General features: G+C 38.4%; 1 protein-coding gene across 2 annotated transcripts in view; it reads left to right on the forward strand.

Annotated features, from left to right (window-relative positions):
• The window catches only part of EFCAB3 (EF-hand calcium binding domain 3), a 149,510-nt gene that overhangs the window by 72,507 nt on the left and 53,152 nt on the right, over positions 1-23,851 (forward strand). For both annotated transcript variants that reach the window (XM_070773709.1, XM_070773710.1), the window contains 9 exons: positions 4,491-4,595; positions 9,911-9,964; positions 10,629-10,733; positions 12,746-12,799; positions 13,271-13,375; positions 14,836-14,889; positions 15,960-16,064; positions 17,331-17,384; positions 18,580-18,684. In XM_070773709.1, coding sequence (XP_070629810.1) covers positions 4,491-4,595; positions 9,911-9,964; positions 10,629-10,733; positions 12,746-12,799; positions 13,271-13,375; positions 14,836-14,889; positions 15,960-16,064; positions 17,331-17,384; positions 18,580-18,684 — 741 coding nt within the window. The remainder of the gene's footprint in view (positions 1-4,490; positions 4,596-9,910; positions 9,965-10,628; positions 10,734-12,745; positions 12,800-13,270; positions 13,376-14,835; positions 14,890-15,959; positions 16,065-17,330; positions 17,385-18,579; positions 18,685-23,851) is intronic.

Raw genomic sequence — 23,851 nt, forward strand, 5'->3', positions numbered from 1 at the left:
AGCATCTTTTCATGTGTTTGTTAGCCATCTGTATGTCTTCCTTGGAGAAATGTCTGTTTAGGTCTTTTTCCCACTTTTTGATTGGGTTGTTTGTTTTTGTTTTTCTGGTATTGAGTTGCATGAGCTGCTTATATATTTTGGAAATTAATCCTTTGTCATTTGTTTCATTTGCTATTATTTTATCCCATTCTGAGGGTTGTCTTTTCACCTTGCTTATAGTTTCCTTTGCTGTGCAAAAGCTTTTAAGTTTAAACAGGTCCCACTTGTTTACTTTTGTTTTTATTTCCATTAATCTAGGAGGTGTGTCATAGAGGATCTTGCTTTGATTTATGTCATTGAGTGTTCTGCCTATGTTTTCCTCTAAGAGTTTTATAGTTTCTGGTCTTACATTTAGGTCTTTAATCCATTTTGATTTTATATTTCTGTATGATGTTAAAAAGTGTTCTAATTTCATTCTTTTACATGTAGCTGTCCAGTTTTCCCAGCACCATTTATTGAAGAGGCTGTCTTTTCCTCATTGCATATTCTTGCCTCCTTTGTCAAAAATAAGGTATCCAGAGGTGTGTGGGTTTATTTCTGAGCTTTCTACCTTGTTCCATTGGTATATTTCTGTTTTTATGCCAGTACCATACTGTCTTGATGACTGTGGCTTTGTAATATACTCTGAAGTCAGGAAGTTTGATTCCTCCAGCTCCATTCTTCTTTCTCAGGACTGCTTTGGCTATTCAGGGTCTTTTGTGTTTCTGTATGAATTGTGAAATTTTTTGTTCTAGTTCTTTGAAAAATGTCATTGGTAATTTGATAAAGATCACATTGAGTCTGTAGATTGTATTTGGTAATATAGTCATTTTTACAATATTGACTCTTCTTACCCAGGAACATGGAATATCTCTCCATCTGTTTATGTTGTCTTTGATTTCTTTCATTAGTGTCTTATAATTTTCTGTGTACAGTTCTTTTGTCTCCTTAGTAAGTTTATTCCTAGATACTTAATTCTTTTTATTGCAATGGTGAATGGGATTGATTCCTTAATTTCTCTTTCTAATTTTTCATTGTTAGTATATAGAAATGCAAGTGATTTCTGTATATTGATTTTGTATCCTGCAACTTTGCTAAATTCACTGATTAGCTCTAGTAATTTTCTGATACGATCTTTAGGGTTTTCTATGTACAGTATCATGTCATCTACAAATGATGAGAGCTTTACTTCTTCTTTTCCAATCTGGATTCCTTTTATTTCTTTTTCTTCTCTGATTGCTATAGCTAGGACTTCCAGAACTATGTTGAATAATAGTGGTGAAAGTGGGCACACCTGTCTTGTTCCTGATCTTAGGGGGAATGTTTTCAGTTTTTAACCATTGAGAATAATGTTTGTTCTAGGTTTATCATATATGGCCTTTACTATGTTGAGGTAGGTTCCTTCTATGCCCATTCTTTGAAGAGTTTTGATCATTAATGGGTGCTGAATTTTGTCAAAGGCTTTTTCTGCATCCATTGAGATGATCATATGGTTTTTATCTTTCAATTGGTTAATATGGTGTATCACATTGATTGATTTGTGTATATTGAAGAATCCTTGCATCCCCGGAATAAACCCAACTTGATCATGGTGTGTGAGCTTTTTGATGTACTGCTGAATTCTGTTTGTTAAAATTTTGTTGAGGATTTTTGCATCTATGTTCATCAATGATAGTGGCCTATAGTTTTCTTTTTTTGTGTTGTCTTTGTCTGGTTTTGGTATCAGGGTGATGGTGGCCTCATAAAATGACTTTGGAAGTGTTCCTTCCTCTGAAATTTTTTGAAAGAGTTTTAGAAGGATAGGCATTAGCTCTTCTCGAAATGTTTGATAGAATTCTCATGTGAAGCCATCTGGTCCTGGGCTTTTGTTTTTTGGGAGATTTTTTGATCCCAGCTTCAATTTCAGTGCTTGTAATTGGGTTGTTTATAATTTCTATTTCTTCCTGGTTCAGTCTTGGAAGATTGAACTTTTCTAAGAATCTGTCCATTTTTTCCAGGTTATCCATTTTATTGCCATATAGTTGTTCAAATAGTCTCTTATAATCCTTTGTATTTCTGCATTGTCTGTTGTAACTTCTCCTTTCTCATTTCTAATTTTGTTGATTTGATTCTTCTCTCTTTTTTTCTTGATGAGTCTAAAGGCTTGTCAATTTCGTTTATCTTCTCGAAGAACCAGCTTTTAGTTTTCTTAATCTTTACTATTGTTTCTTTCACTTCTTTTTCATTTATTTCTGCTTGGATCTTTATGATTTCTTTCCTTCTACTAATTTTGGAGGTTTTTAGTTCTTCTTTTTCCAGTTGTTTTAGGTGAAGTTAGGTTGTCTATTAGATGTTTTTCTTGTTTCTTGAGGTAGGATTGTATTGCTGTAAACTTCCCTCTTAGAACTGCTTTTGCTGCATCCTGTAGATTTTGAGTTGCCATGTTTTCCTTGTCATTTGTTTCTAGAATTTTTTTTTCCTTTTGATTTCTTTAGTAACCTGTTGGCTATTTAGAAATGTGTTGTTTAATCTCCATGAGTTTCTGTTTCTTATAGTTTTTTTCTAGTAATTGATATCTAGTCTCATAGTGCTGTGGTCAGAAAAGATGCTTGATATGATTTCAGTTTTCTTAAACTTACTGAGGTTTGATTTGTGACCCAAGATGTGGTCTATCCTGGAGAATGTTTCATGTGCACTTTGGAAGAAGGTGTATTCTTCTGCATTTGGATGGAATGTCCTGAAGATAAAAATGAGATCCATCTCATCTAATGTATCATTTAAGACTTGTGTTTCCTTATTACTTTTCTGTTTTGATGATCTGTCCATTGATGTGAGTGGGGTGTTAAAGTCTCCTACTGTTATTGTGTTACTGTCAATTTCTCCTTTTATGTCTGTTAGTGTTTGTCTTATGTACTGAGGTGCTGCTCTGTTGGGTGCATAGGTATTTACAGTTGTTATGTCTTCCTCCTGGATTGATCCCTTGATCATTATGTAGTGTCCTTCCTTATCTCTTGTAGTCTTCTTTACTTTAAGGTCTTTTTTTTTCTGATATGAAGATTGCTACTCCAGCTTTCTTTTGCTTCCCATTTGCATGGAATAAGTTTTTCCATCCTCTCATATTCAGTCTATATGTGTCTTTAGGTCTGAAGTGGGTTTTCTGTAGACAGCATAGATATGGGTCTTGTTTCTGTATCCATTCAGCCAGCCTGTGTCTTTTGGTTGGAGCATTTAACCCATTTACATTTAAAGTAATTATTGATATATATGTTCCTATTGCCATTTTCTTAATTGTTTGTGGTTGATTTTGTAGATCTTTTTTCTTTTCTTGTATTTCTTGACTATGTAAGTCCCTTTAACATTTGCTGTAAAGCTGGTTTGATTTTTCTTTTCTTATTGAACATTTAGGTAGTCTGTAATGCTTTACTATTATGCATATGTGATCTTTATACATAAATATTTATTCAACTTTAAAATCATTTTTAGATAGAGCTTTCCAACTAGAATTACCAGGTCAAAGGATCTTAACTCTTTGGTGTATATAAATGAATAAGAGTACCCATTACTGTCATGTATTGGCCACTATATACTGTTTCACATTTTTTGAGCCTTGTTAATTTCACAGATGAAAAATGGAGTATTTTATTTATTGGTGAAGTTGAAAATGGCTTATATCTTTCAGTCTTTTAATTATTTGTCTGGCATCTTGTCCACTATCCTATGGCATCTTTGCATTTTTCCTATTAATTTCAATGACTTCTTTATAAGGATATTAGCACATTGTCATGTCTATAGAAAATATTTTTCCATTTGGTTGTTTGCATCTTTACTTTATTATGTTGTATTTTTTAACAACAGTTTTATTAAAGTATAATTTATACACCTTGTAATTTAGCCACTTAAAATGTACAATTCAATGCTTTTTAGTATAGTAACAGAGTTGTGCAACCGTCACTACAATTAATTTAGAACATTGTCATTACCAAAAAGAAACTGCACTAATTAGCAGTCACTCCCCATTCCCTATAACTCTCGCAGACCTAGGCAGCCACCAAATTACTTTCTGTCCACTATGTTGTACTTCAGTACACAGACATTTTTCATTTTTATGTGTTTATATCAGTCATTCCTTCTGTGATTTCTTCTTGTCATTTTGTATTTAGAAAGCCTGCCTCATTAACTAGTTTTTCTGTAGTATAAATTACATTAAGAAGCTAATTTATTGTTACTGTAGGAAGTTTCAGATCTTACTTTTTGACCAGAATGACATGATTTGGTTGTTGTCATTGTCTAATTTACCAGAGTTGCCAAACTCTTTCTTTACATTTTTCTCCCCAATATAAACTTCTCCCAGTTAGTTTTGGGATCATATTTTGTTTCTTATTCCACACAACTTGGTGTAAAGCTCTTTTGTGCTTTTATTTCTAGGTAAGTGTTAACAGTCTGAATTTTTCATTTCATGACATTCTTATCTATTTTCTCTTGTTTTTATTAAGGAGGCAAGGTTACTGTCAGTGACCTAAGTAATGTTCTACAAAACACTGGATTCAAACTTGAAGCAAAGGAAATCCAGGACTTGCAGACCCACCTACCAATTACTGGTGAGCCTTTAGGATGCCTTTATCTTGTAGATGATGACTCAGCTCACTCTGAAAGCAGTGAGGAAAGACATGTTCAGAAGAGAAAATTGAAAGCAGAGATACAATGTAGAGGCTGTTGCTGAAGTTCAGATGACAAGAGCCTTATAAAAATCCAGATAATAAAAGTCTTATTTAGGGAGCCACACTGGTAATATATTGGGAAGACTGATCTGATGTGGTAGGTGAAAGGGAGATAAAGAATAAAAGTGTGAATCAGAGGACTGTGGATCATGGGATTGCCTCAGAACAAAAAATGGGGTGGGGGGAAAGAGAACAGAGAGAAAATACCTTTTTAGGACATAATTGAAGTAATTACAGGAAAGTTAGATACAAGGTATCAGCCAATTGAGTAAGATAAGGAAGAAAGATAAAGGAAAGATAAAAAAGAATTAGGAAAAGATTATATAAGATACATACATAAGAATATAGACTGACCTTTTTTTTTTTAATAGCGTAACTGGAATGGAATCAGGGCTAAGATGAAAGGACTCAGACTGAAGAAAAGAAGGGGAGTAGTCTCTTCTTTCTTCACTGGAGAATCTTGCCTGGCATGGGGGCTGGTTTCAAGTTTCCTTTGTAATAGCATGGAACCCCAAGGACTAGAAAGAAGATCTTTTTCTAGAGCAAGATTTCATTGTTCAAGGATAAAAGTCATGAGTTTTAAACACATTTCTTTGTACCAACAATATGCCAGCATTGTGTTGTATTGCTTTATTTAACTTGGCAACTGTTTATACTATTTCTGTGCAATGTATTTATTATTAATAGATACATTAACACCTTCAGTTCAGTTCAGTTCAGTTCAGCTCAGTCGCTCAGTCGTGTCTGACTCTTTGCGACCCGTGAATCGCAGCACGCCAGGCCTCCCTGTCCATCACCAACTCCCGGAATTCACTCAGACTCACGTCCATCGAGTCAGTGATGCCATCCAGCCATCTCATCCTCTGTTGTCCTCTTCTCCTCCTGCCCCCAATCCCTCCCAGCATCAGAGTCTTTTCCAATGAGTCAACTCTTCGCATGAGGTGGCCAAAGTACTGGAGTTTTAGCTTTAGCATCATTCCTTCCAAAGAAATCCCAGGGCTGATCTCCTTCAGAATGGACTGGTTGGATCTCCTTGCAGTCCAAGGGACTCTCAAGAGTCTTCTCCAACACCACAGTTCAAAAGCATCAATTCTTCGGCGCTCAGCCTTCTTCACAGTCCAACTCTCACATCCATACATGACCACTGGAAAAACCATAGCCTTGACTAGACGGACCTTTGTTGGCAAAGTAATATCTCTGCTTTTCAATATGCTATCTAGGTTGGTCATAACTTTCCTTCCAAGGAGTAAGCGTCTTTTAATTTCATGGCTGCAGTCACCATCTGTAGTGATTTTGGAGCCCAGAAAAATAAAGTCTGACACTGTTTTCCACTGTTTCCCCATCTATTTCCCATGAACTGATGGGACCAGATGCCATGATCTTCATTTTCTGAATGTTGAGCTTTAAGCCAACTTTTTAACTCTCCTCTTTCACTTTCACCAAGAGGATTTTTAGTTCCTCTTCACTTTCTGCCATAAGGGTGGTGTCATCTGCATATCTGAGGGTATTGATATTTCTCCCGGCAATCTTGATTCCAGCTTGAGCTTCATCCAGCCCAGTGTTTCTCATGATGTACTCTGCACATAAGTTAAATAAGCAGGGTGACAATATACAGCCTTGACATACTCCTTGTCCTATTTGGAACCAGTCTGTTGTTCCATGTCCAGTTCTAATAGTTGCTTCCTGACCTGCATACAAGTTTCTCAGGAGGAAGGTCAGGTGGTCTGGTATTCCCATCTCTTTCAGAATTTTCCACAGTTTATTGTGATCCACCCAGTCAAAGGCTTTGGCATAGTCAATAAGGCAGAAATAGATGTTTTTCTGGAACTCTCTTGCTTTTTCGATGATCCAGCAGATGTTGGCAATTTGGTCTCTGGTTCCTCTGCCTTTTCTAAAACCAGCTTGAACATCTGGAAGTTCACGGTTTATATTATTGCTAAAGCCTGGCTTGGAGAATTTTGAGCATTACTTTGTAGTGTGTGAGATGAGTGCAATTGTGGGGTAGTTTGAGCATTCTGCGGCATTGACTTTCTTTGGGGTTGGAATGAAAACTGACCTTTTCCAGTCCTGTGGCCACTGAGTTTTCCAAATTTGCTGGCGTATTGAGTGCAGCACTTTCACAGCATCGTCTTTCAGGATTCGGAATAGCTCCACTGGAATTCCATCACCTCCACTAGCCCACTTGACTTCACATTCCAGAATATCTGGCTCTAGGTCAGTGATCACACCATCGTGATTATCTGGGTCATGAAGATCTTTTTTGTACAGTTTTTCTGTGTATTCTTGCCACCTCTTCTTAATATCTTCTGCTTCTGTTAGGTCCATACCATTTCTGTCCTTTATTGACCCCATCTTTGCATGAAATGTTCCCTTGGAATCTCTGATTTTCTTGAAGTGATCCCTAGTCTTTCCCATTCTGTTGTTTTCTTCTATTTCTTTGCACTGATCGCTGAGGAAGGCTTTCTTATCTCTTCTTGCTATTCTTTGGAACTCTGCATTCAGATGCTTATAGCTTTCCTTTTCTCCTTTGCTTTTCGCTTCTCTTCTTTTCACAGCTATTTGTAAGGCCTCCCCAGATAGCCATTTTGCTTTTTTGAATTTCTTTTCCATGAGGATGGTCTTGATCCCTGTATCCTGTACAATGTCACGAACCTCAGTCCATAGTTCATCAGGCACTCTGTCTATCAGATCTAGGCCCTTAAATCTATTTCTCACTTCCACTGTATAATCATAAGGGATTTGATTTAGGTCATACTTGAATGGTCTAGTGGTTTTCCCTACTTTCTTCAATTTAAGTCTGAATTTGGCAATAAGGAGTTCATGATCTGAGCCACAGTCAGCTCCTGGTCTTGTTTTTGCTGACTGTATAGAGCTTCTCCATCTTTGGCTGCAAAGAATATAATCAATCTGATTTTGGTGTTGACCATCTGGTGATGTCCATGTGTAGAGTCTTCCTCTTACTAGATATATATTTGTAGATATCTTCTCACATTCAGTAGGTTGCCTTCTCATTTTGTTGATGGTTCCTTTTTATGTACAAAAGCATTTTCAGTTCAGTTCAGTTCAGTCTCTCAGTCATGTCAGACTCTTTGTGACCCCATGAGTCACAGCACTCCAGGCCTCCCTGTCCATCACCAACTCCCGGAGTTCACCCAAACTCATGTACATCGAGTTGGTGATGCCATCCAGCCATCTCATCCTCTGTCGTCCCCTTCTCCTCCTGCCCCCAGTCCCTCACAGCTTCAGGGTCTTTGCCAATGAGTCAACTCTTTGCATGAAGTGGCCAAAGTATTGGAGTTTCAGCTTCAGCATCAGTCCTTCCAATGAACACCCAGGACTGGTCTCCTTTAGGATGGACTGGTTGGATCTCCTTGCAGTCCAAAGGACCCATAAGAGTCTTCTTCAGCACCACAGTTCAAAAGCATCAATTCTTCTATGCTCAGCTTTCTTCACAGTACAACTCTCACATCCATACATGACCACTGAAAAAACCATAGCCTTGACTATACAGACCTTTGTTGGCAAAATAATATCTCTGCTTTTCAATATGCTATCTAGGTTGGTCATAACTTTCCTTCCAAGGAGTAAGCGTCTTTTAATTTCATGGCTGCAGTCACCATCTGCAGTGATTTTGGAGCCCAAAAAAATGAAGTCTGACACTGTTTCCCCATCTATTTCCCATGAACTGATGGGACCAGATGCCATGATCTTCGTTTTCTGAATGTTGAGCTTTGAACCGACTTTTTCACTCTTCTCTTTCACTTTCATCAAGAGGCTCTTTAGTTCTTCACTTTCTGCCATAAGGGTGGTGTCATCTGCATATCTGAGGTTATTGATATTTCTCCCGGCATACTTGATTCCAGCTTGTGCTTCTTCCAGCCCAGCATTTCTCATGATATACTCTGCATAGAAGTTAAATAAGCAGGGTGACAATATACAGCCTTGATGTATTCCTTTTTCTATTTGGAACCAGTCTGTTGTTCCATGTCCAGTTCTAACAGTTGCTTCCTGACCTGCCTACAGGTTTCTCAAGAGGCAGGTCAGGTGATCTGGTATTCTCATCTCTTTCAGAATTTTCCACAGTTTATTGTGATCCACACAGTCAAGGCTTTGGCATAGTCAATAAAGCAGAAATAGATGTTTTTCTGGAACTCTTTTGCTTTTTCGATGATCCAGCAGATGTTGGCAATTTGGTCTCTGGTTCCTCTGCCTTTTCTAAAACCAGCTTGAACATCTGGAAGTTCATAGTTCACAGACTGCTGAAGCCTGGCTTGGAGAATTTTGAACATTACTTTACTAGTATGTGAGATGAATGCAATTGTACAGTAGTTTGAGCATTCTTCGGCATTGCCTTTCTTTGGGATTAGAATGAAAACTGACCTTTTCCAGTCCTGTGGCCACTACTGGGTTTTCCAAATTTGCTGGCATATTGAGTGCAGCACTTTCACAAGCATCATCTTTCAGGATTTGAAATAGCTCCACTGGAATTCCATCACCTCCACTAGCTTTGTTTGTAATGATGGTTCCTAAGGCCCACTTGACTTCACATTCCAGGATGTCTGGCTCTAGGTGAGTGATCACACCATCGTGATTATCTGGGTCGTGAAGATCTTTTTAATTTAGTATATTTTGTTTAGCTTTTTTTTTTGTTGAAGCATTTTAGTTTAATGTAATTCTATTTGAATATTTTTGCTTTTGTTTCCCTTGCCTAAGGAGATACATCCAAAAAATACATATATATTTCTAAGTCCAATGTTTAAGAGCTTACTGCCTATGTTTTTTTCTAGGAGTTTTATCATTTCAGGGCTTACATTTAAGTCTTTAATCCATTTTGAGTTTATCTTGGTATGTGGTTTAAGAAAATGGTTCAGATTTCCCAGACTACTTATTGAAGAGACTTGTGTATTTAATTTTTCAATTATCTTTGTTAAAGATACTTTATTATCTTTGTTATTGTTGTTGTTTATTCTCTAAGTGCTGTCCAATGCTTTTGTGACACCATGGACTATAGCCCACCAGGTTGCTCTGTCCATGGGATTTCCCATGTAAGAATACTGGAGTGGGTTGCTGTTGCCTTCTCCAGGCGATCTTCCAACCCAGGGATCAAACCGGTGTCTCCTGAATTGGCAGGTGGATTCTTTACCACTGAGCCACTTGGTACAAATACCTGAATCTAAATTCTGAATTTCTTACAGAAGATGAAGAGGTTGGCTTGGATGTGTTGATGGATGCAGCAAACACTTTTACAGGTGAGTAAGAATTTGTATCAGATGTTATAAAATTGAGGTCTTGATGTTTTATGGAGAATTACTTACTTACAGCAGTAGTTTACTCTGTCCAGTCACTAGTAAGTTCACTCTGCTCTTTTATCTATTTATTGATAATTTTGACTTGTTGACAATAGTTTAGGTTATTAGAGATTTAGAGAAAGTGTGGCCCCTTCCATAAGGAATATTAACTTGTCCAATGTTTTGGCCAGTAATGTGCTCTCATTTCTCTAGTGTTTAAAAAAATCAAAATATAGGTGAACACAATAAATCTTAATGTGAAGTTTTTGCATCAGGAAATGTGATCTCTTTGAACAGTCTGTTCCATAATTCAGGTTAAGAAGCAGTAACAGAGATATTACTTGCCTGTAGACTCTACTTACCATTACGAGTCATTGTGCCTCTGTGTTACTCTATGCCACACTGACCCATACACAGGATAGAAATGTTATCTATCTTCTGATTTGAATTTAAAAAGCCTTTCAAGTAATGGATTTCACAATAACTCTGTGTAAGTGAAGTCAGCTCATGTATTTAAACTTCATCCTGCAGTTAAAAGTAAGGTTGTACTGAATTATTTTTTTATAATTTAGAATAATTAGACTTCTTAATATTATCACCTGAAACAATTCCCATCTATTCAAAGGAGACAAGGTGGAAGCCAGTGACTTTAAAACTGTGCTGGGAAACATGGGACTCGAGCTCACTGAAAAAGAACAGTTTCTGCTGTCAAAAACTCTGCCAATCTCTAGTGAGTAGTTAACGTCCCATCCTGGTGCTCAGGGAAATGTGATATTGTGGGCTTTGGAGTGAGAATTGTCCAGTGTCCTGAGAAACCCCCTAAGAAAAATGCAGATGAGACAGAAGAAACTTTGTTACTGTTACTTGTGTTTTCATTTGGAAGTGAGAGACTTCTCTCTTTTCTATTCATTCAATGATTAAATATTTTTTTATTTTAATAGCTACACAGCTAAATCGTTAGGTAGTCCTCTGAAAATGCACCCCACATCCTAAGTTCCTCCCCCAGTAGCTCTCCCACAGTCCAGCAACTAAATTGTAAACATGTAAGAGCCAGGAACATTTTGGACCATGTGCTTATATTGTCAGTACCCATTCTGATTGGTCAGTGTCCCAGTGAGTTAGTTCCTCAAAAGTTTCACCTCCTGGGCACCTGTGTAGACTCACCCACAGAGACCCTAGAGGCCAGCCTGTGCTTCAACTGTACCTCCTGCCTAATTCCAGAGACCTCAACATATAGACATTCTTCCCCTGCCCCATAGTTCCCATCCCTCATTGTTCCCCAGGCAAGAGAGCCTCAGTTCAGTTCAGTCACTCAGTCATGTCTGACTCTTTGTGACCCCATGGACCACAGCACGCCAGGCTTCCCTGTCCATCACCAACTCCCAGAGCTTACTCAACTTATGTCCATTGAGTCGGTGATGCCATCCAACCATCATCCTCTGTCATCCCCTTCTCCTCCTGACTTCAATCTTTCCCAGCTTCAGGGTTTTTTCTAATGAGTCAGTTCTTCACATCAGGTGGCCAAAGTACTGGAGCTTCAGCTTCAGTATCAGTCCTTCCAATGAATATTCAGGACTGATTTCCTTTAGGATGGAATGGTTGGATCTCCTTGCAGTCCAAGGGACTCTCAAGAGTCTTCTCCAACACCACAGTTCAAAAGCATCAATTCTTAGGCACTTAGCTTTCTTTATGTTCCAATGCTCACATTCATACATGACTACTGGAAAAAAACATACCTTTGACTAGAAGGACATTTGTTGGCAAAGTAATGTCTCTGCTTTTTAATATGCTATCTAGGTTTGTCATAGCTTTTCTTCCAAGAAGCAAGCGTCTTTTAATTTCATGGCTACAATCACCATCTGCAGTGATTTGGAGCCCAAGAAAACAAAGTCTGTCCCTGTGAGAGAGCCTACACATCACTAAGGAAGTTAGTGACCCTAGCGGCAGAACTGGCACCCTGGGCAGCAAATGCTCAATGCCTCCTGTGAATCCTCCCACATACACCTGAGGCTGTGACTACTCACTGTGTCTAGCATCCCCCCGCCCAGCTGCTCTCAGGGGCCAGTTGTGAGAAATGCAACATTCTTAGGATATTGGCCCCAAGAAAGCAGGATAGAGATGCAGGAAGAAGCAGATGGACTGTAATGGAGATGACTGCCTGCATATGCCAGGTGCTGAGGGTTCTGTGCACTCTGCAGACACTCCTGCTACAGAATGGAGGCCTCTCCCCAGAGGCAGATAACACCTGTGGGGATGAGTTAGGCTGGTAGGTGTCCATTGTTCTCTGTCTCTGTTGAATTTCACCTCCATTTATGAAAAGATTTTGTTTAGAGAACAGTTTTTTTTTCATTTCTGTATTATGTTACTTCTTGGGTTGCTACCTGTCTTTAATGTCATCCCTTTTTAGGATCTATCATTAGATCTAAACATATACTTGTAGGAATACGTCCTGGGCCTAGAGCATAGGCAAGGAAAAAATAAAAAGGCAGAGGAGTCAAAGTGCCATTAAAGAAGAGAAGAATGAGAAGAAGGAATCGTGTGTGTGTGTGTGTGTGTGTGTGTAGCCTGCATCAACTACTGCTGTGTGTTCTACATAAAGGATAGATTGAGAACAATCCTTATCTTTTGTTATAATTTGAAAGTGAAATAGAATAATTTTCTAGGTGAATTGTGTAAAATGTCTTATAAAATGACAAGAGTTTGTCCTTTTTCTTTTGACTTGAATTTTACCATATCTTTCAGGAGACGGAGAGGTATATAAGAAAAGATTACTGAATAGTGTGAAACCTCTCAAAGGTAAGAATCATGAGAATAGCATCTAAAATTTATTGTGTTTTGCATCTACTTTTTAAAATGTCTGATTAGAATTTTGCTCTTTTAATGTTCCACTGATGTACTGATGCTGAATTTAGGCCGGGTAACCTACTATTCTTCTTTGGGTATAAGTACATTTGAAGAACTCATTGTTAGTAACATGTAGCAAGTTTGAAATCTTTATTTCATTAGGTTGGTTATCTTTATCACAGTTCATATGGTTATCTAATTCTTCTTTTTCACCCATGATTACTTCAATTAAAAGCTACAGCACAGTGTTAAGAGAGCATTTTCTCTTCTTGACTCCAATACTAACTCTCTGGGTTCACTTAAATGGCCAGTGTTTCACCCTCCACTTAGGGTGAAACTCAAAGATAAAATCCACTTAAAGACATAATCTTCCACTTCTTGGACTTGCTTATATTTCTTATGTACATCCTCTTCTTTCCTAAGGGAAAAAAATCAGTGTCAATAAACTGGACACTCTAATGAAGAACATGGGAATTCAGCCTGAGAAAGAGGACTATGAAGATTTTCGGACCCATCTGCCGGTTGATGGTAAGTGTTTCAGATACCACTGTACCTTAGGGTTTCTACATAAGAGCTTCTGAAAGCAAACCTCTTTTTTAATCTCTTTTGAAAACTTATGAAATATTTCAAACATATATAAAAATGGAGACAATATAACAAATACAGGCTAAAGTTAACAGATGTTATCATTTTGCACGCACCTTCCTTCCCTCATTCTCTCCCTCCCATGTATACCTTTTCTTAAGTAAGATAAAGTTTCATTAATGACCCAATAAGACCAATTAACCTTGATAAAAGTGTCAAAAAGGCAAAGTTAGGATAATTCATTAGGAAGAAATTGCTAAGGGATGAGCCCCAGTCCAAGATTCCCTTATTAGGGTCTAACAAAGCCAGTGGCCTTGAATTTAAAAAAAAAAAAAAAAAAAGGCAAGTTTCTGTAAGAAAGCTAAATAGCACATCTTTCAGCAGAGCTAGTACATGCCGATCAAAGTGAACAAATTGCTCTTCTTCCTTCAGTGTTCTGTTCTCAGCTAGGGCTTGGCAGGTATAGCTAAGGTAGGCTGCGGCCACCAGTAAACATCTTCGACGTTACCCTTACCTATATCTGGGCTTAACATAGGAAACAGTTTTAGCCTAGCTTCTGGCCTTAACAGAGGAAACAGTTTTAGCCTATTTTTTAGTTTAAAACTTCACTCTCCTAGGTTTAACAATGCTGGTAATCATGGTCCCTATAAGCTAGGAGTCCTCAAAATGATTCCTACCAGAAAAGATATTATTACCAATAAATTATTTTTAGGATCCTTCATTCAATAACACAGTCAAAATTTTTTTCTAATCCAAAAGTGTGACTATTTTTGCACACTGAAATTCATTTGTCTAGCTAGCACGAACTATATGCAAAACCCTGAATGGTAGACAAATTATGCCTGGTAGTATAAAGGAAATTAAGGCATGGTCCCTGCTCTCATATAGTTTACAGTCCTGAAGGTTGGTGGTGGGGAACATAAGCAAAATTTAGAGAGTGGGAAGATAGCATACTGTTAAGCTTTAAGAGTCAGATGCTTATGTAAATAAATGACTTCAGGGTTTCAGATTCTATCTTGACCATTGAAATATGTTCCAGTTATTGGGTTTGAAAAAAGGGAGAGGCCTCTTTTAATAGTATAGATTTAGATTTATACTATTTATATAAATAGATTTAATAGTAATCCCTCTATTAGAAGGGATTGCTATTAAACTTGCTTCTTTACATTAAGGATTATTTGATACTATACAGAAAGTGATATTAATTAAATGAATGCTCATGCTAACATTTTGATCTTTCCTGTTTCTTGTGTATTTTGAGTTAAAAAAGTTACTAAAGAAAATCATGAAAAATAGATGAATTCCAATACTTTACAACTTAATTGTTTACAACTTACAACTTAAATGTTTTATAACCTTTTTCTCTAAGTTTTGAGTTGTGCCTGAATTGTCTTTTCTGACAGAGACTCAAATGGTTGATTTGGATGTGGCAATGGATGATGCAAAAGCTTTCATTGGTGAGTAAGCAGTTACGGGGAAAGGGAATTCATTATTAACTAAGACCTTAATGCTTTATTTTTTCAAAAAAGATGTTTTTAAACAGTCATTTTTTATTTGGGCTATTATTGACATGCTAAATTGACAAAAGACCCTGATGCTGGGAAAGACTGAAGGCAGGAGGAGAAGAGGACAACAGAGGACAAGATGGTTGGATGGCGTCACTGACTCGATGGACCTGAGTTCGAGCAGGCTCCAGGAGTTGGTGATGATCAGGGAAGCCTGGCATGCTGAGTCCATGGGGTCACAAAGAGTCAGACATGACTGAGCGACTGAGCTGAAATTGACTCCCTACAAATTTAATGTTAAATGTTTCTTTTATAATCTGATGTGGGATTTTCCCACATAGAGCTATATTATGTGATGTTTTTATCAATAATGTTTTCCACTTCACCATTGTTTAAACAACCAAAAACCCAGGTCTCCTGCATTGCAGGCAGATTCTTTACCAGCTGAGCCACCCAGGAAGCCCAAAATATAGGTCCACACTGTCCAATCTCAAGGTAAATTTTTGTAGGGTAGCTAGGAAATTCAATTACTGTGTCTAAAGACACAAGAGTTCAGGAAATTTAATGGCTGTTGACTTATATCTGGAATTATAAAAACTTTTCTTTTGCTTGATTTAAAAGTATGAATTCTATTTCTGACTCAATCCACCCACCCACATGTCCTTTGAATCTACATAGTTTAACAAATTTCATAGTCAGTGTGCTCATCTAATTAAAGATGATGCCACATAGGTAATCTGTTTCATAGTTTGAAATCTTTAGTCCATTCCTAAAATTGCTGTTGTTGTTCAGTCGCTAAGTTGTGTCTGACTTTTTGCAGCCCCATAGACTGCAGCATGCCAGGCTCCTCTGTCCTCCACTGTCTCTCACAGTTTGCTCAAATTCATGCTGGTAATGCTATCTAACCACCTCATTCTCTGCCACCCCCTTTGCTTTTGTTTTCAGTCTTTCCCAGCATCAGAGTCTTTTCCTAAAATGAGTCCTAAAATTGTTACATATTAACAATTCCCATCTTTCCAAAGGAGAGAAGGTTACTGTCAGTGATCTGGACAATGTGATGAGGAGAATGGGGCTAGCACTCACTACTGAGGAGCAGAAGGAGCTGCTGAAAACTCTGCCAGTTCATGGTGAGGATTTAGCTCAGCCTGGGCTTGTGTGTGAAAACTGGTGAAATTATATATGTGTATTGTCCAATAAAACCTAAATTGTAAAATGCAATCCTCACACAAGAAGAAATCTTGTTCCTAACATTTTAATACAGAAAATTGACATCTTTTGTTGTTCAGTTGCTAAGTCGTGTGACTCCATGGACTGCAACAGACCAGGCTTCCCTGTCCTTCACTGTCTCCCAGAGTTTGCTCACTCAGGTCCATTGAGTCAGTGATGCTATCTTTCACTAATATCCCACCATAAGGGCTAAATTATCCCATCTCTCTGGGAGCAATGCCTAATCTAAATCATGACCAAGTCAAAAAGGGAAGTCAAAGGAGAAACAGAAGGAAGGGAAAAGGAAGAAACAAAGAAGAAAGACTATTTTTAATTCAACAGATCAGTTCAGTTCAGTTGCTCAGTCGTGTCTGACTCTTTTGCGACCCCATGAACTGCAGTATGCCAGGCCTCCCTGTCCATCACCAACTCCTGGAGTTTACTCATACTCATGTCCATTGAGTTGGTGATGCCATCCAACCATCATCCTCTGTCATCCCCTTCTCCTCCTGCCTTTAATCTTTCCCAGCATCAGGGTCTTTTCAAATGATTCAGCTCTTCACATTAGGTGGCCAAAGTATTGGAGTTTCAGCTTCAACATCAGTCCTTCCAGTGAACACCCAGGACTGATCTCCTTTAGGATGGACTGGTTGGATCTCCTTGCAGTCCAAGGAACTCTCAAGAGTCTTCTCCAACACCACAGTTCAAAACCATCAGTTCTTCGGTGCTCAGCTTTCTTTATGGTCCAACTCTCACATCCATACATGACCACTGGAAAAACCATAGCCTTGACTAGATGGACCTTTGTTGACAAAGTTATGTCTCTGCTTTTTAATATGCTATCTAGGTTGGCCATAACTTTCCTTCCAAGGAGTAAGCATCTTTTAATTTCATGGCTGCAGTCACCATCTGCAGTGATTTTGGAGCCAGAAAAAAATAAAGTCAGCCACTGTTTCCACTGTTTCCCCATCTATTTCCCAAGAATAGGTAGATTTATATCAATGAAAGCTTCCTTCAGCTTTGGTTTCATTCTTACTTGAGGATAAAACAGAATAACTTCTAAACAAATGAGAAAGGAGTTTTTTTTCTTTTTCTCCTGAAATTATGGATGCTATGTTGTCTCTGTGCTGTCTTTGTTAATATTTCCATCGTTTAACCTATATTCTTAATTGTGTCTTATATTACAGCTGATGGAAAAGTATTTAAGAATAGATTGCTAAAAAGTGTGAAGGCCCTCAAAGGTGAGTGAAAAGTATGATGAAAGGACAAGTAAAAATAAAATCCTTAGTATTTTCTTTTAAATATTCCAAGTTTACTTCCTGCCAATATATTGATCCATTGTTATGACTCATAACCTATCATTCTTCTTTGGGTGCACTGCCCTTTAAGATACAAGTTAAAGTATATTACTGTAGGAAGTTTCTAACACTGTTTTCTGGATAGAACCACGTAAGTTGGTGGTTATTTCAATCAAAAATCATTAGACTGACCTGAAAGTAAAAGTGTAAGTCACTCAGTCACGTCTGACTCTTTTGACCCCCTGAACTGTAGCCCACCAGGCTCCTCCAGATTTTCCAGTCAAGAATATTGGAGTGCATAGCCATTCCCTTTTCCATGGGATCTTCCCAACCCAGGGACTGAACCCAGGTCTCCTGCATAGCAGGCATATTCTTTACCATCTGAGTTACCAGGGAAGCCCCAGGCTTACCTTTTCCTCTCTAAATGACCTCTCATGGAATGAAACAGAGTCCCCTGGATAGACATTAAGAAAGATATCCTATTTCCACTTTCTATACTAATTCAATGTAAACAATTATATTTTTAATTAGAAAAAATATTAAACACAAAATTATAAGAAAATTAATTCTACCACCTACAAAAATTGATATAAAGAAGTAAAAGCCAAGTCACAAGGATGTAATGTACAACATGGTGACTGTGGTGAAGAATACCTTATTTTATATTTAAAAGTTGCTAAGAAAGTAGATCTTAAAAGTTCTTACCACAAGGGGGTAAAATATGTAACTCTGTGTGGTGATGGAGGTGAACTAGATTTATTGTGGTGATCACTTTGCAATATATACAAATATTGAATAATTACAATGTATACCTGAAATTAGTATGTTACATGCCAATTAGATCTCATTTTTTTAAAGTGGAAGTCTCCCACTTCCCAGTGATCTAATCCCTCTCCATACAGATAAACACTGTTTACTGTTTAGCTTTGTCTCAGTGGTTACCTTTCTGAATTTTTTCTTACTTTCAAATCTAAATCTTACAGGCAAATCTAAATCTTGGGAGAGATATATGTTAATAGTTTCTTTGTGCCCTTGCACTTTATTGTCCAATGAGGTTTCTGATGCATGATCATGATTGGCATTTTCCACTCTTAAGTGTCAATACTCTTGTTTTTATTCCATGCTCTTCTTTCCAAAGCACCAAGGGTCAAAATAAAAAAACTGGAATCTTTTGTGGAAAACATGGGAGTTAAACTCAAAGATGAGGAACTTGAGGAACTAATGACCCAACTGTCAGCTGATGGTGAGTGTCAGACATCTTTATGTTCTTCAGAGAAGCACTGAGCCCTTGTATTAGAACTACTGTAAGTAGCCTTTTTAGTACAATAATAAAGTAAGTGTAATAGAAAGACTTAATCTTGACTCAAGAAGAAATATCATCTCCAAAAACACTTTTTAAAAAATACATTGGGAATGTCGTTGCAGGACTCAGCCATGCCTGGGAATACCACACACTTAATGAGTTAAAGAAAAATAAAATTTTAAATTTCATTCATAAGGGAACATGGTAATAAAGGAACATTTAAGAAAGTCAAAAGTCAGATGATGAACTAGGAGAAAATGGTAAGGTCCCTAAGGCATAAAAAGCCCTCATACATTGATTAAAACATACTGACAGTAGAAAAATAGGCAAATATTCATAAAAGAGGATATCTAAAAGTCCAATAACATATGAAAAGATATTTAACCTCACCAGTAATCATGAAAATACAAAATAAAGCAAAGCATGGGAATATTTTCAGTTCTCAGGTAAAAATTAATAAGACTGAGAACATTTAGTTCTGGTGAGAGTATGGGGAAAGGGACTTACTGATAAATTTGGGTGAAAGTTGCCATTGCTCTTGGAAAATCATTTGGCAGTACTTTGGGGGGAAAAAACATCCCTTTTCCCTGGTGAATCTAGCCTACACGCTTGATCTATAATATATGGTATTTCTTTTTGCTGAGGTCTGGTCTGGTCCCTAATTCTGGTCAGGGCATAGACTTGGATTACCATGGTATTGAATGGTTTGCCTTGGAAACGAACAGAGATCATTCTGTCCTTTTTGAGACTGCATCCAAGTACTGCATTTCAGATTCTTTTGTTGACCATGATGGCTAGTCCATTTCTTCTAAGGGATTCCTGCCCACAGTAGTAGATATAATGGTCATCTGAGTGAAATTCACCCATTCTAGTCCATCTTAGTTAACTGATTCCTAGAATGTTGATGTTCACTCTTCTCATCTCCTCTTTGACCACTTCCAATTTGCCTTGATTCATGGGCCTAACATTCCAGGCTCCTATGCAGTATTGCTCTTTACAGCATTGAACCTTGGTTCTATCACCAGTCACATCCACAACTGGGTATTGTTTTTGCTTTGGCTCCATCCCTTCATTCTTTCTGGACTTATTTCTCCACTGATCTCCCGTACCATTTTGGGCACCTACTGACCTGGGGAGTTCATCTTTCAGTGTCCTATCTTTTTGCCTTTTCATACTGTTCATGGGGGTCTCAAGGCAAGAATACTGAAGTGGTTTGCCATTCCCTTCTCCAGTGGACCACATTCTGTCAGACCTCTCCACCATGACCCGTCCATCTTGGGTGGACCCATGCGGCATGGCTTAGTTTCTCTGAGGTAGACAAGGCTGTGGTCCATGTGATCAGATTGGCTAGTTGTCTGTGATTGTAGTTTCAGTCTGTCTACCCTCTGATCCGCTCTCTCACTGCCTACCATCTTACTTGGGTTTCACTTACCTTGGACATGGGGTCTCTCTTCACGGCTGCTCCAGTAAAGTGCAGCTGCCACTCCTTATTGTGGATCACAATAAACTGTGGAAAATTCTGAAAGAGATGGGAATACCAGACCACCTGACCTGCCTCCTGAGAAACCTGTATGCAGGTCAGGAAGCAACAGTTAGAACTGGACATGGAACAACAGACTGATTCCAAATAGGAAAAGGAGTACGTCAAGGCTGTATATTGTCACCCTGCTTATTTAACTTCTATGCAGAGTACATCATAAGAAACACTGGGCTGGAGGAAGCACAAGCTGGAATCAAGATTGCCGGGAGAAATATCAATAACCTCAGATATGCAGATGACACCACCCTTATGGCAGAAAGTGAAGAACTAAAGAGCCTCTTGATGAAAGTGAAAGAGGAGAGTGAAAAAGTTGGCTTAAAGCTCAACATTCAGAAAACTAAGATCATGGCATCCAGTCCCATCAGTTCATGGGAAATAGATGGGGAAACAGTGGAAACAGTGTCAGACTTTATTTTTGGGGGCTCCAGAATCACTGCAGATGGTGACTGCAGCCATGAAATTAAAAGACGCTTACTCCTTGGAAGGAAAGTATGACCAACCTAGACAGCATATTAAAAAGCAGAGACATTACTTTGCCAACAAAGGTCTGTCTAGTCAAGGCTATGGTTTTTCCAGTGGCCATGTATGGATGTGAGAGTTGGACTATAATGAAAGCTGAGCGCCGAAGAATTGATGCTTTTGAACTGTGGTGTTGGAGAAGACCTTTGAGAGTCCCTTGGACTGAAAGGAGATCCAACCAGTCACCCTAAAGGAGATCAGTCCTGGGTGTTCATTGGAAGGACTGATGCTGAAGCTGAAACTCCAATACTTTGGCCACCTGATGTAAAGGACTGACTCATTTGAAAAGACCCTGATGCTGGGAAAGTTTGAGGGCAGGAGGAGAAGGGGACGACAGAGGATGAGATGGTTTTATGGCATCACCGACTCAATGGACATAGGTTGGGTGGACTCTGGGAGTTGGTATGGACAGGGAGGCCTGGCATGCTGCAGTTCATGGGGTCACAAAAGTCAGACATGACTGAGTGACTGAACTGACTGACTGGTCCCTATTCCATCACTAACTTGCTGACAATTTAACCCTACTGAATCTAAGTTTCTTCACCTGTAAAACAAGGGGTTGAATTAAATTATTTTCTATGGTAACTTCTTGCCCTGAAATAATTTAGATAATGCATATAAAGGTCTTACTTCGGTGTCTAGAATACTCAGTAAATGTTGGTCATGATGACAGTGGTAGTGGTGAAGATGACAGGGAAGATGGAGAAAATGTTGAAGAAGAAAAGGAAATTCTGTGATCTATGAATCAATATTGCTTGTTATATAAGTCCTAAAAGAATAAATATTTGTTCCAAATTATGACCTTCATATAAATACATAAGGTAAAAATACAACTTAGAACATTTTACATGAAATAGCACTGAGCTCACTGGCTTCCTTCTCCACTTCTCCTGTTCTTATTCCTGGCAACTTTAATATCCTCTGTATAGATCAGAGGCCATAGACCTCTTCCACAGTCTGATGAATTGGACCCCTTCTGAAAAATAATATTTTTAAATGCATAAAATGAAATACATAAAATTACCGAGAAGCTAATAAAAATGCAATTTATGAAAACATTAGTGGAAGAAAGTATTAGTACTTATTAATACATTAAACAATTTCTGGTGTGATCACTCACCTAGAGCCAGACATCCTAGAATGTGCAGTCAAGTGGGCTTTAGGAAGCATCACTACAAGCAAAGCTAGTAGGGGTGATAGAATTCTAGTTGAGCTATTTCAAATCCTAAAAGATGGTGCTGTGAAAGTGCTGCACTCAATATGCCAGCAAATTTTGAAAACTCAGCAGTAGCCACTGGACTGAAAAAGATCAATTTTCATTTCAATCCCAAAGAAAGGCAATGCCCAAGAATGCTCAAACTACCCCACAATTGCACTCATCTCACACACTACAAAGTAATGCTCAAAATTCTCCAAGCCAGGCTTCAACAGTACGTGAACCATGAACTTCCAGATGTTCAAGCTGGTTTTAGAAAAGGCAGAGGAACAAGAGATCAAATTGCCAACATCCACTGGATCATGGAAAAAGCAAGAGAGTTCCAGAAAAACATCTACTTCTGCTTTATTGACTATGCCAAAGCCTTTGACTGTGTGGATCACAATAAACTGTGGAAAATTCCATAAGAGATGGGAATACCACACCACCTCACCTGCCTCTTGAGAAACCTGTATGCAGGTCAGGAAGCAACAGTCAGAACTGGACATAGAACAAGAGACTGGTTCCAAATAAGAAAAGGAGTACATCAAGGCTGTATATTGTCACCCTGCTTATTTAACCTCTATGCAGAGTACATCATGAGAAACGCTGGGCTGGAAGAAGCACAAGCTGGAATCAAGATTGCCAGGAAAAATATCAATAACCTCAGATATGCAGATGACACAACCTTTATGGCAGAAAGTGAAGAAGAACTAAAGAGCCTCTTGATGAAGGTGAAAGAGGAGAGTGAAAAAGTTGACTTAAAACTCAACATTCAGAAAAATAAGATCATAGCATCTGGTCCCATCACTTCATGGCAAATAGATGGGGAAATAGTGGAAACAGTGTCAGACTTTATTTTGGGGGGCTCCAAATCACTGCAGATGGTGACTGCAGCCATGAAATTAAAAGATGCTTGCTCCTAGGAAGAAAAGCTATGACCAACCTAGACAGCATATTAAAAAGCAGAGACATTACTTTGCCACCAAAGGTCTGTCTAGTCAAAGCTATGGTTTTTCCAGTAGCCATGTATGGATGTGAGAATTGGACTATAAAGAAAGCTGAGCACCAAAGAATTGATGCTTTTGAGTGGTGTTGGAGAAGACTCTTGAGAGTCCCTTGGACAGCAAGGAGATCCAACCAGTCCATCCCAAAGGAAATCAGTCCTGGATATTCATTGGAAGGACTGAGGATGAAGCTGAAAATCCAATACTTTGGCCCCCTGATGCGAAGAACTGACTCATTGGAAAAGACCCTGATGCTGGGAAAGATTGAAGGTGGGAGAAGGGGATGACAGAGGATGGGATGGTTGGATGGCATCACTGACTCAATGGACATGAGTTTGAGTAAACTCCGGAGATGGTGAAGGACAGGGAGACCTGGAATGCTGCAGTCCATGGGGTTGCAAAGGGTTGGACACAACTGAGCTACTGAACTGAACTGAACTGAACAAACTCTAGTACCAGGTCTAATAATTATTGTCATTTTAAAGTAGTGAAGAGTATAAGTAACTTTTCAATATATTTGCATCGACTGTCATGTGATACGATAATGGTAGTGATTTTTTATTATCAATAGTAACAAAGTCACAGGTTCTTCTACTACTACTTTGGTTTGTGGACTACATGAATAATTAAAGAAAATGCTAAATTTAAGTTAGTGATTAATGAATATAAAGATGTTTTACAGGGAGTCCTTCAGCTTGAATGGAAAAAAATCTATATATACAGGATCCACGGACCCCAGATTAAGACTCTTGTTATGGGATTTCCCTTCAGTTCAGTGGGTTAGAGTCTATGCTTTCATTGCAGGGGACACAGGTTAGACCTCTGTCAGGGAGCTAAGATCCCACA

Source organism: Bos indicus, chromosome 19 (assembly GCF_029378745.1).
Source record: "Bos indicus isolate NIAB-ARS_2022 breed Sahiwal x Tharparkar chromosome 19, NIAB-ARS_B.indTharparkar_mat_pri_1.0, whole genome shotgun sequence".
Lineage (NCBI taxonomy): Eukaryota > Metazoa > Chordata > Mammalia > Artiodactyla > Bovidae > Bos > Bos indicus.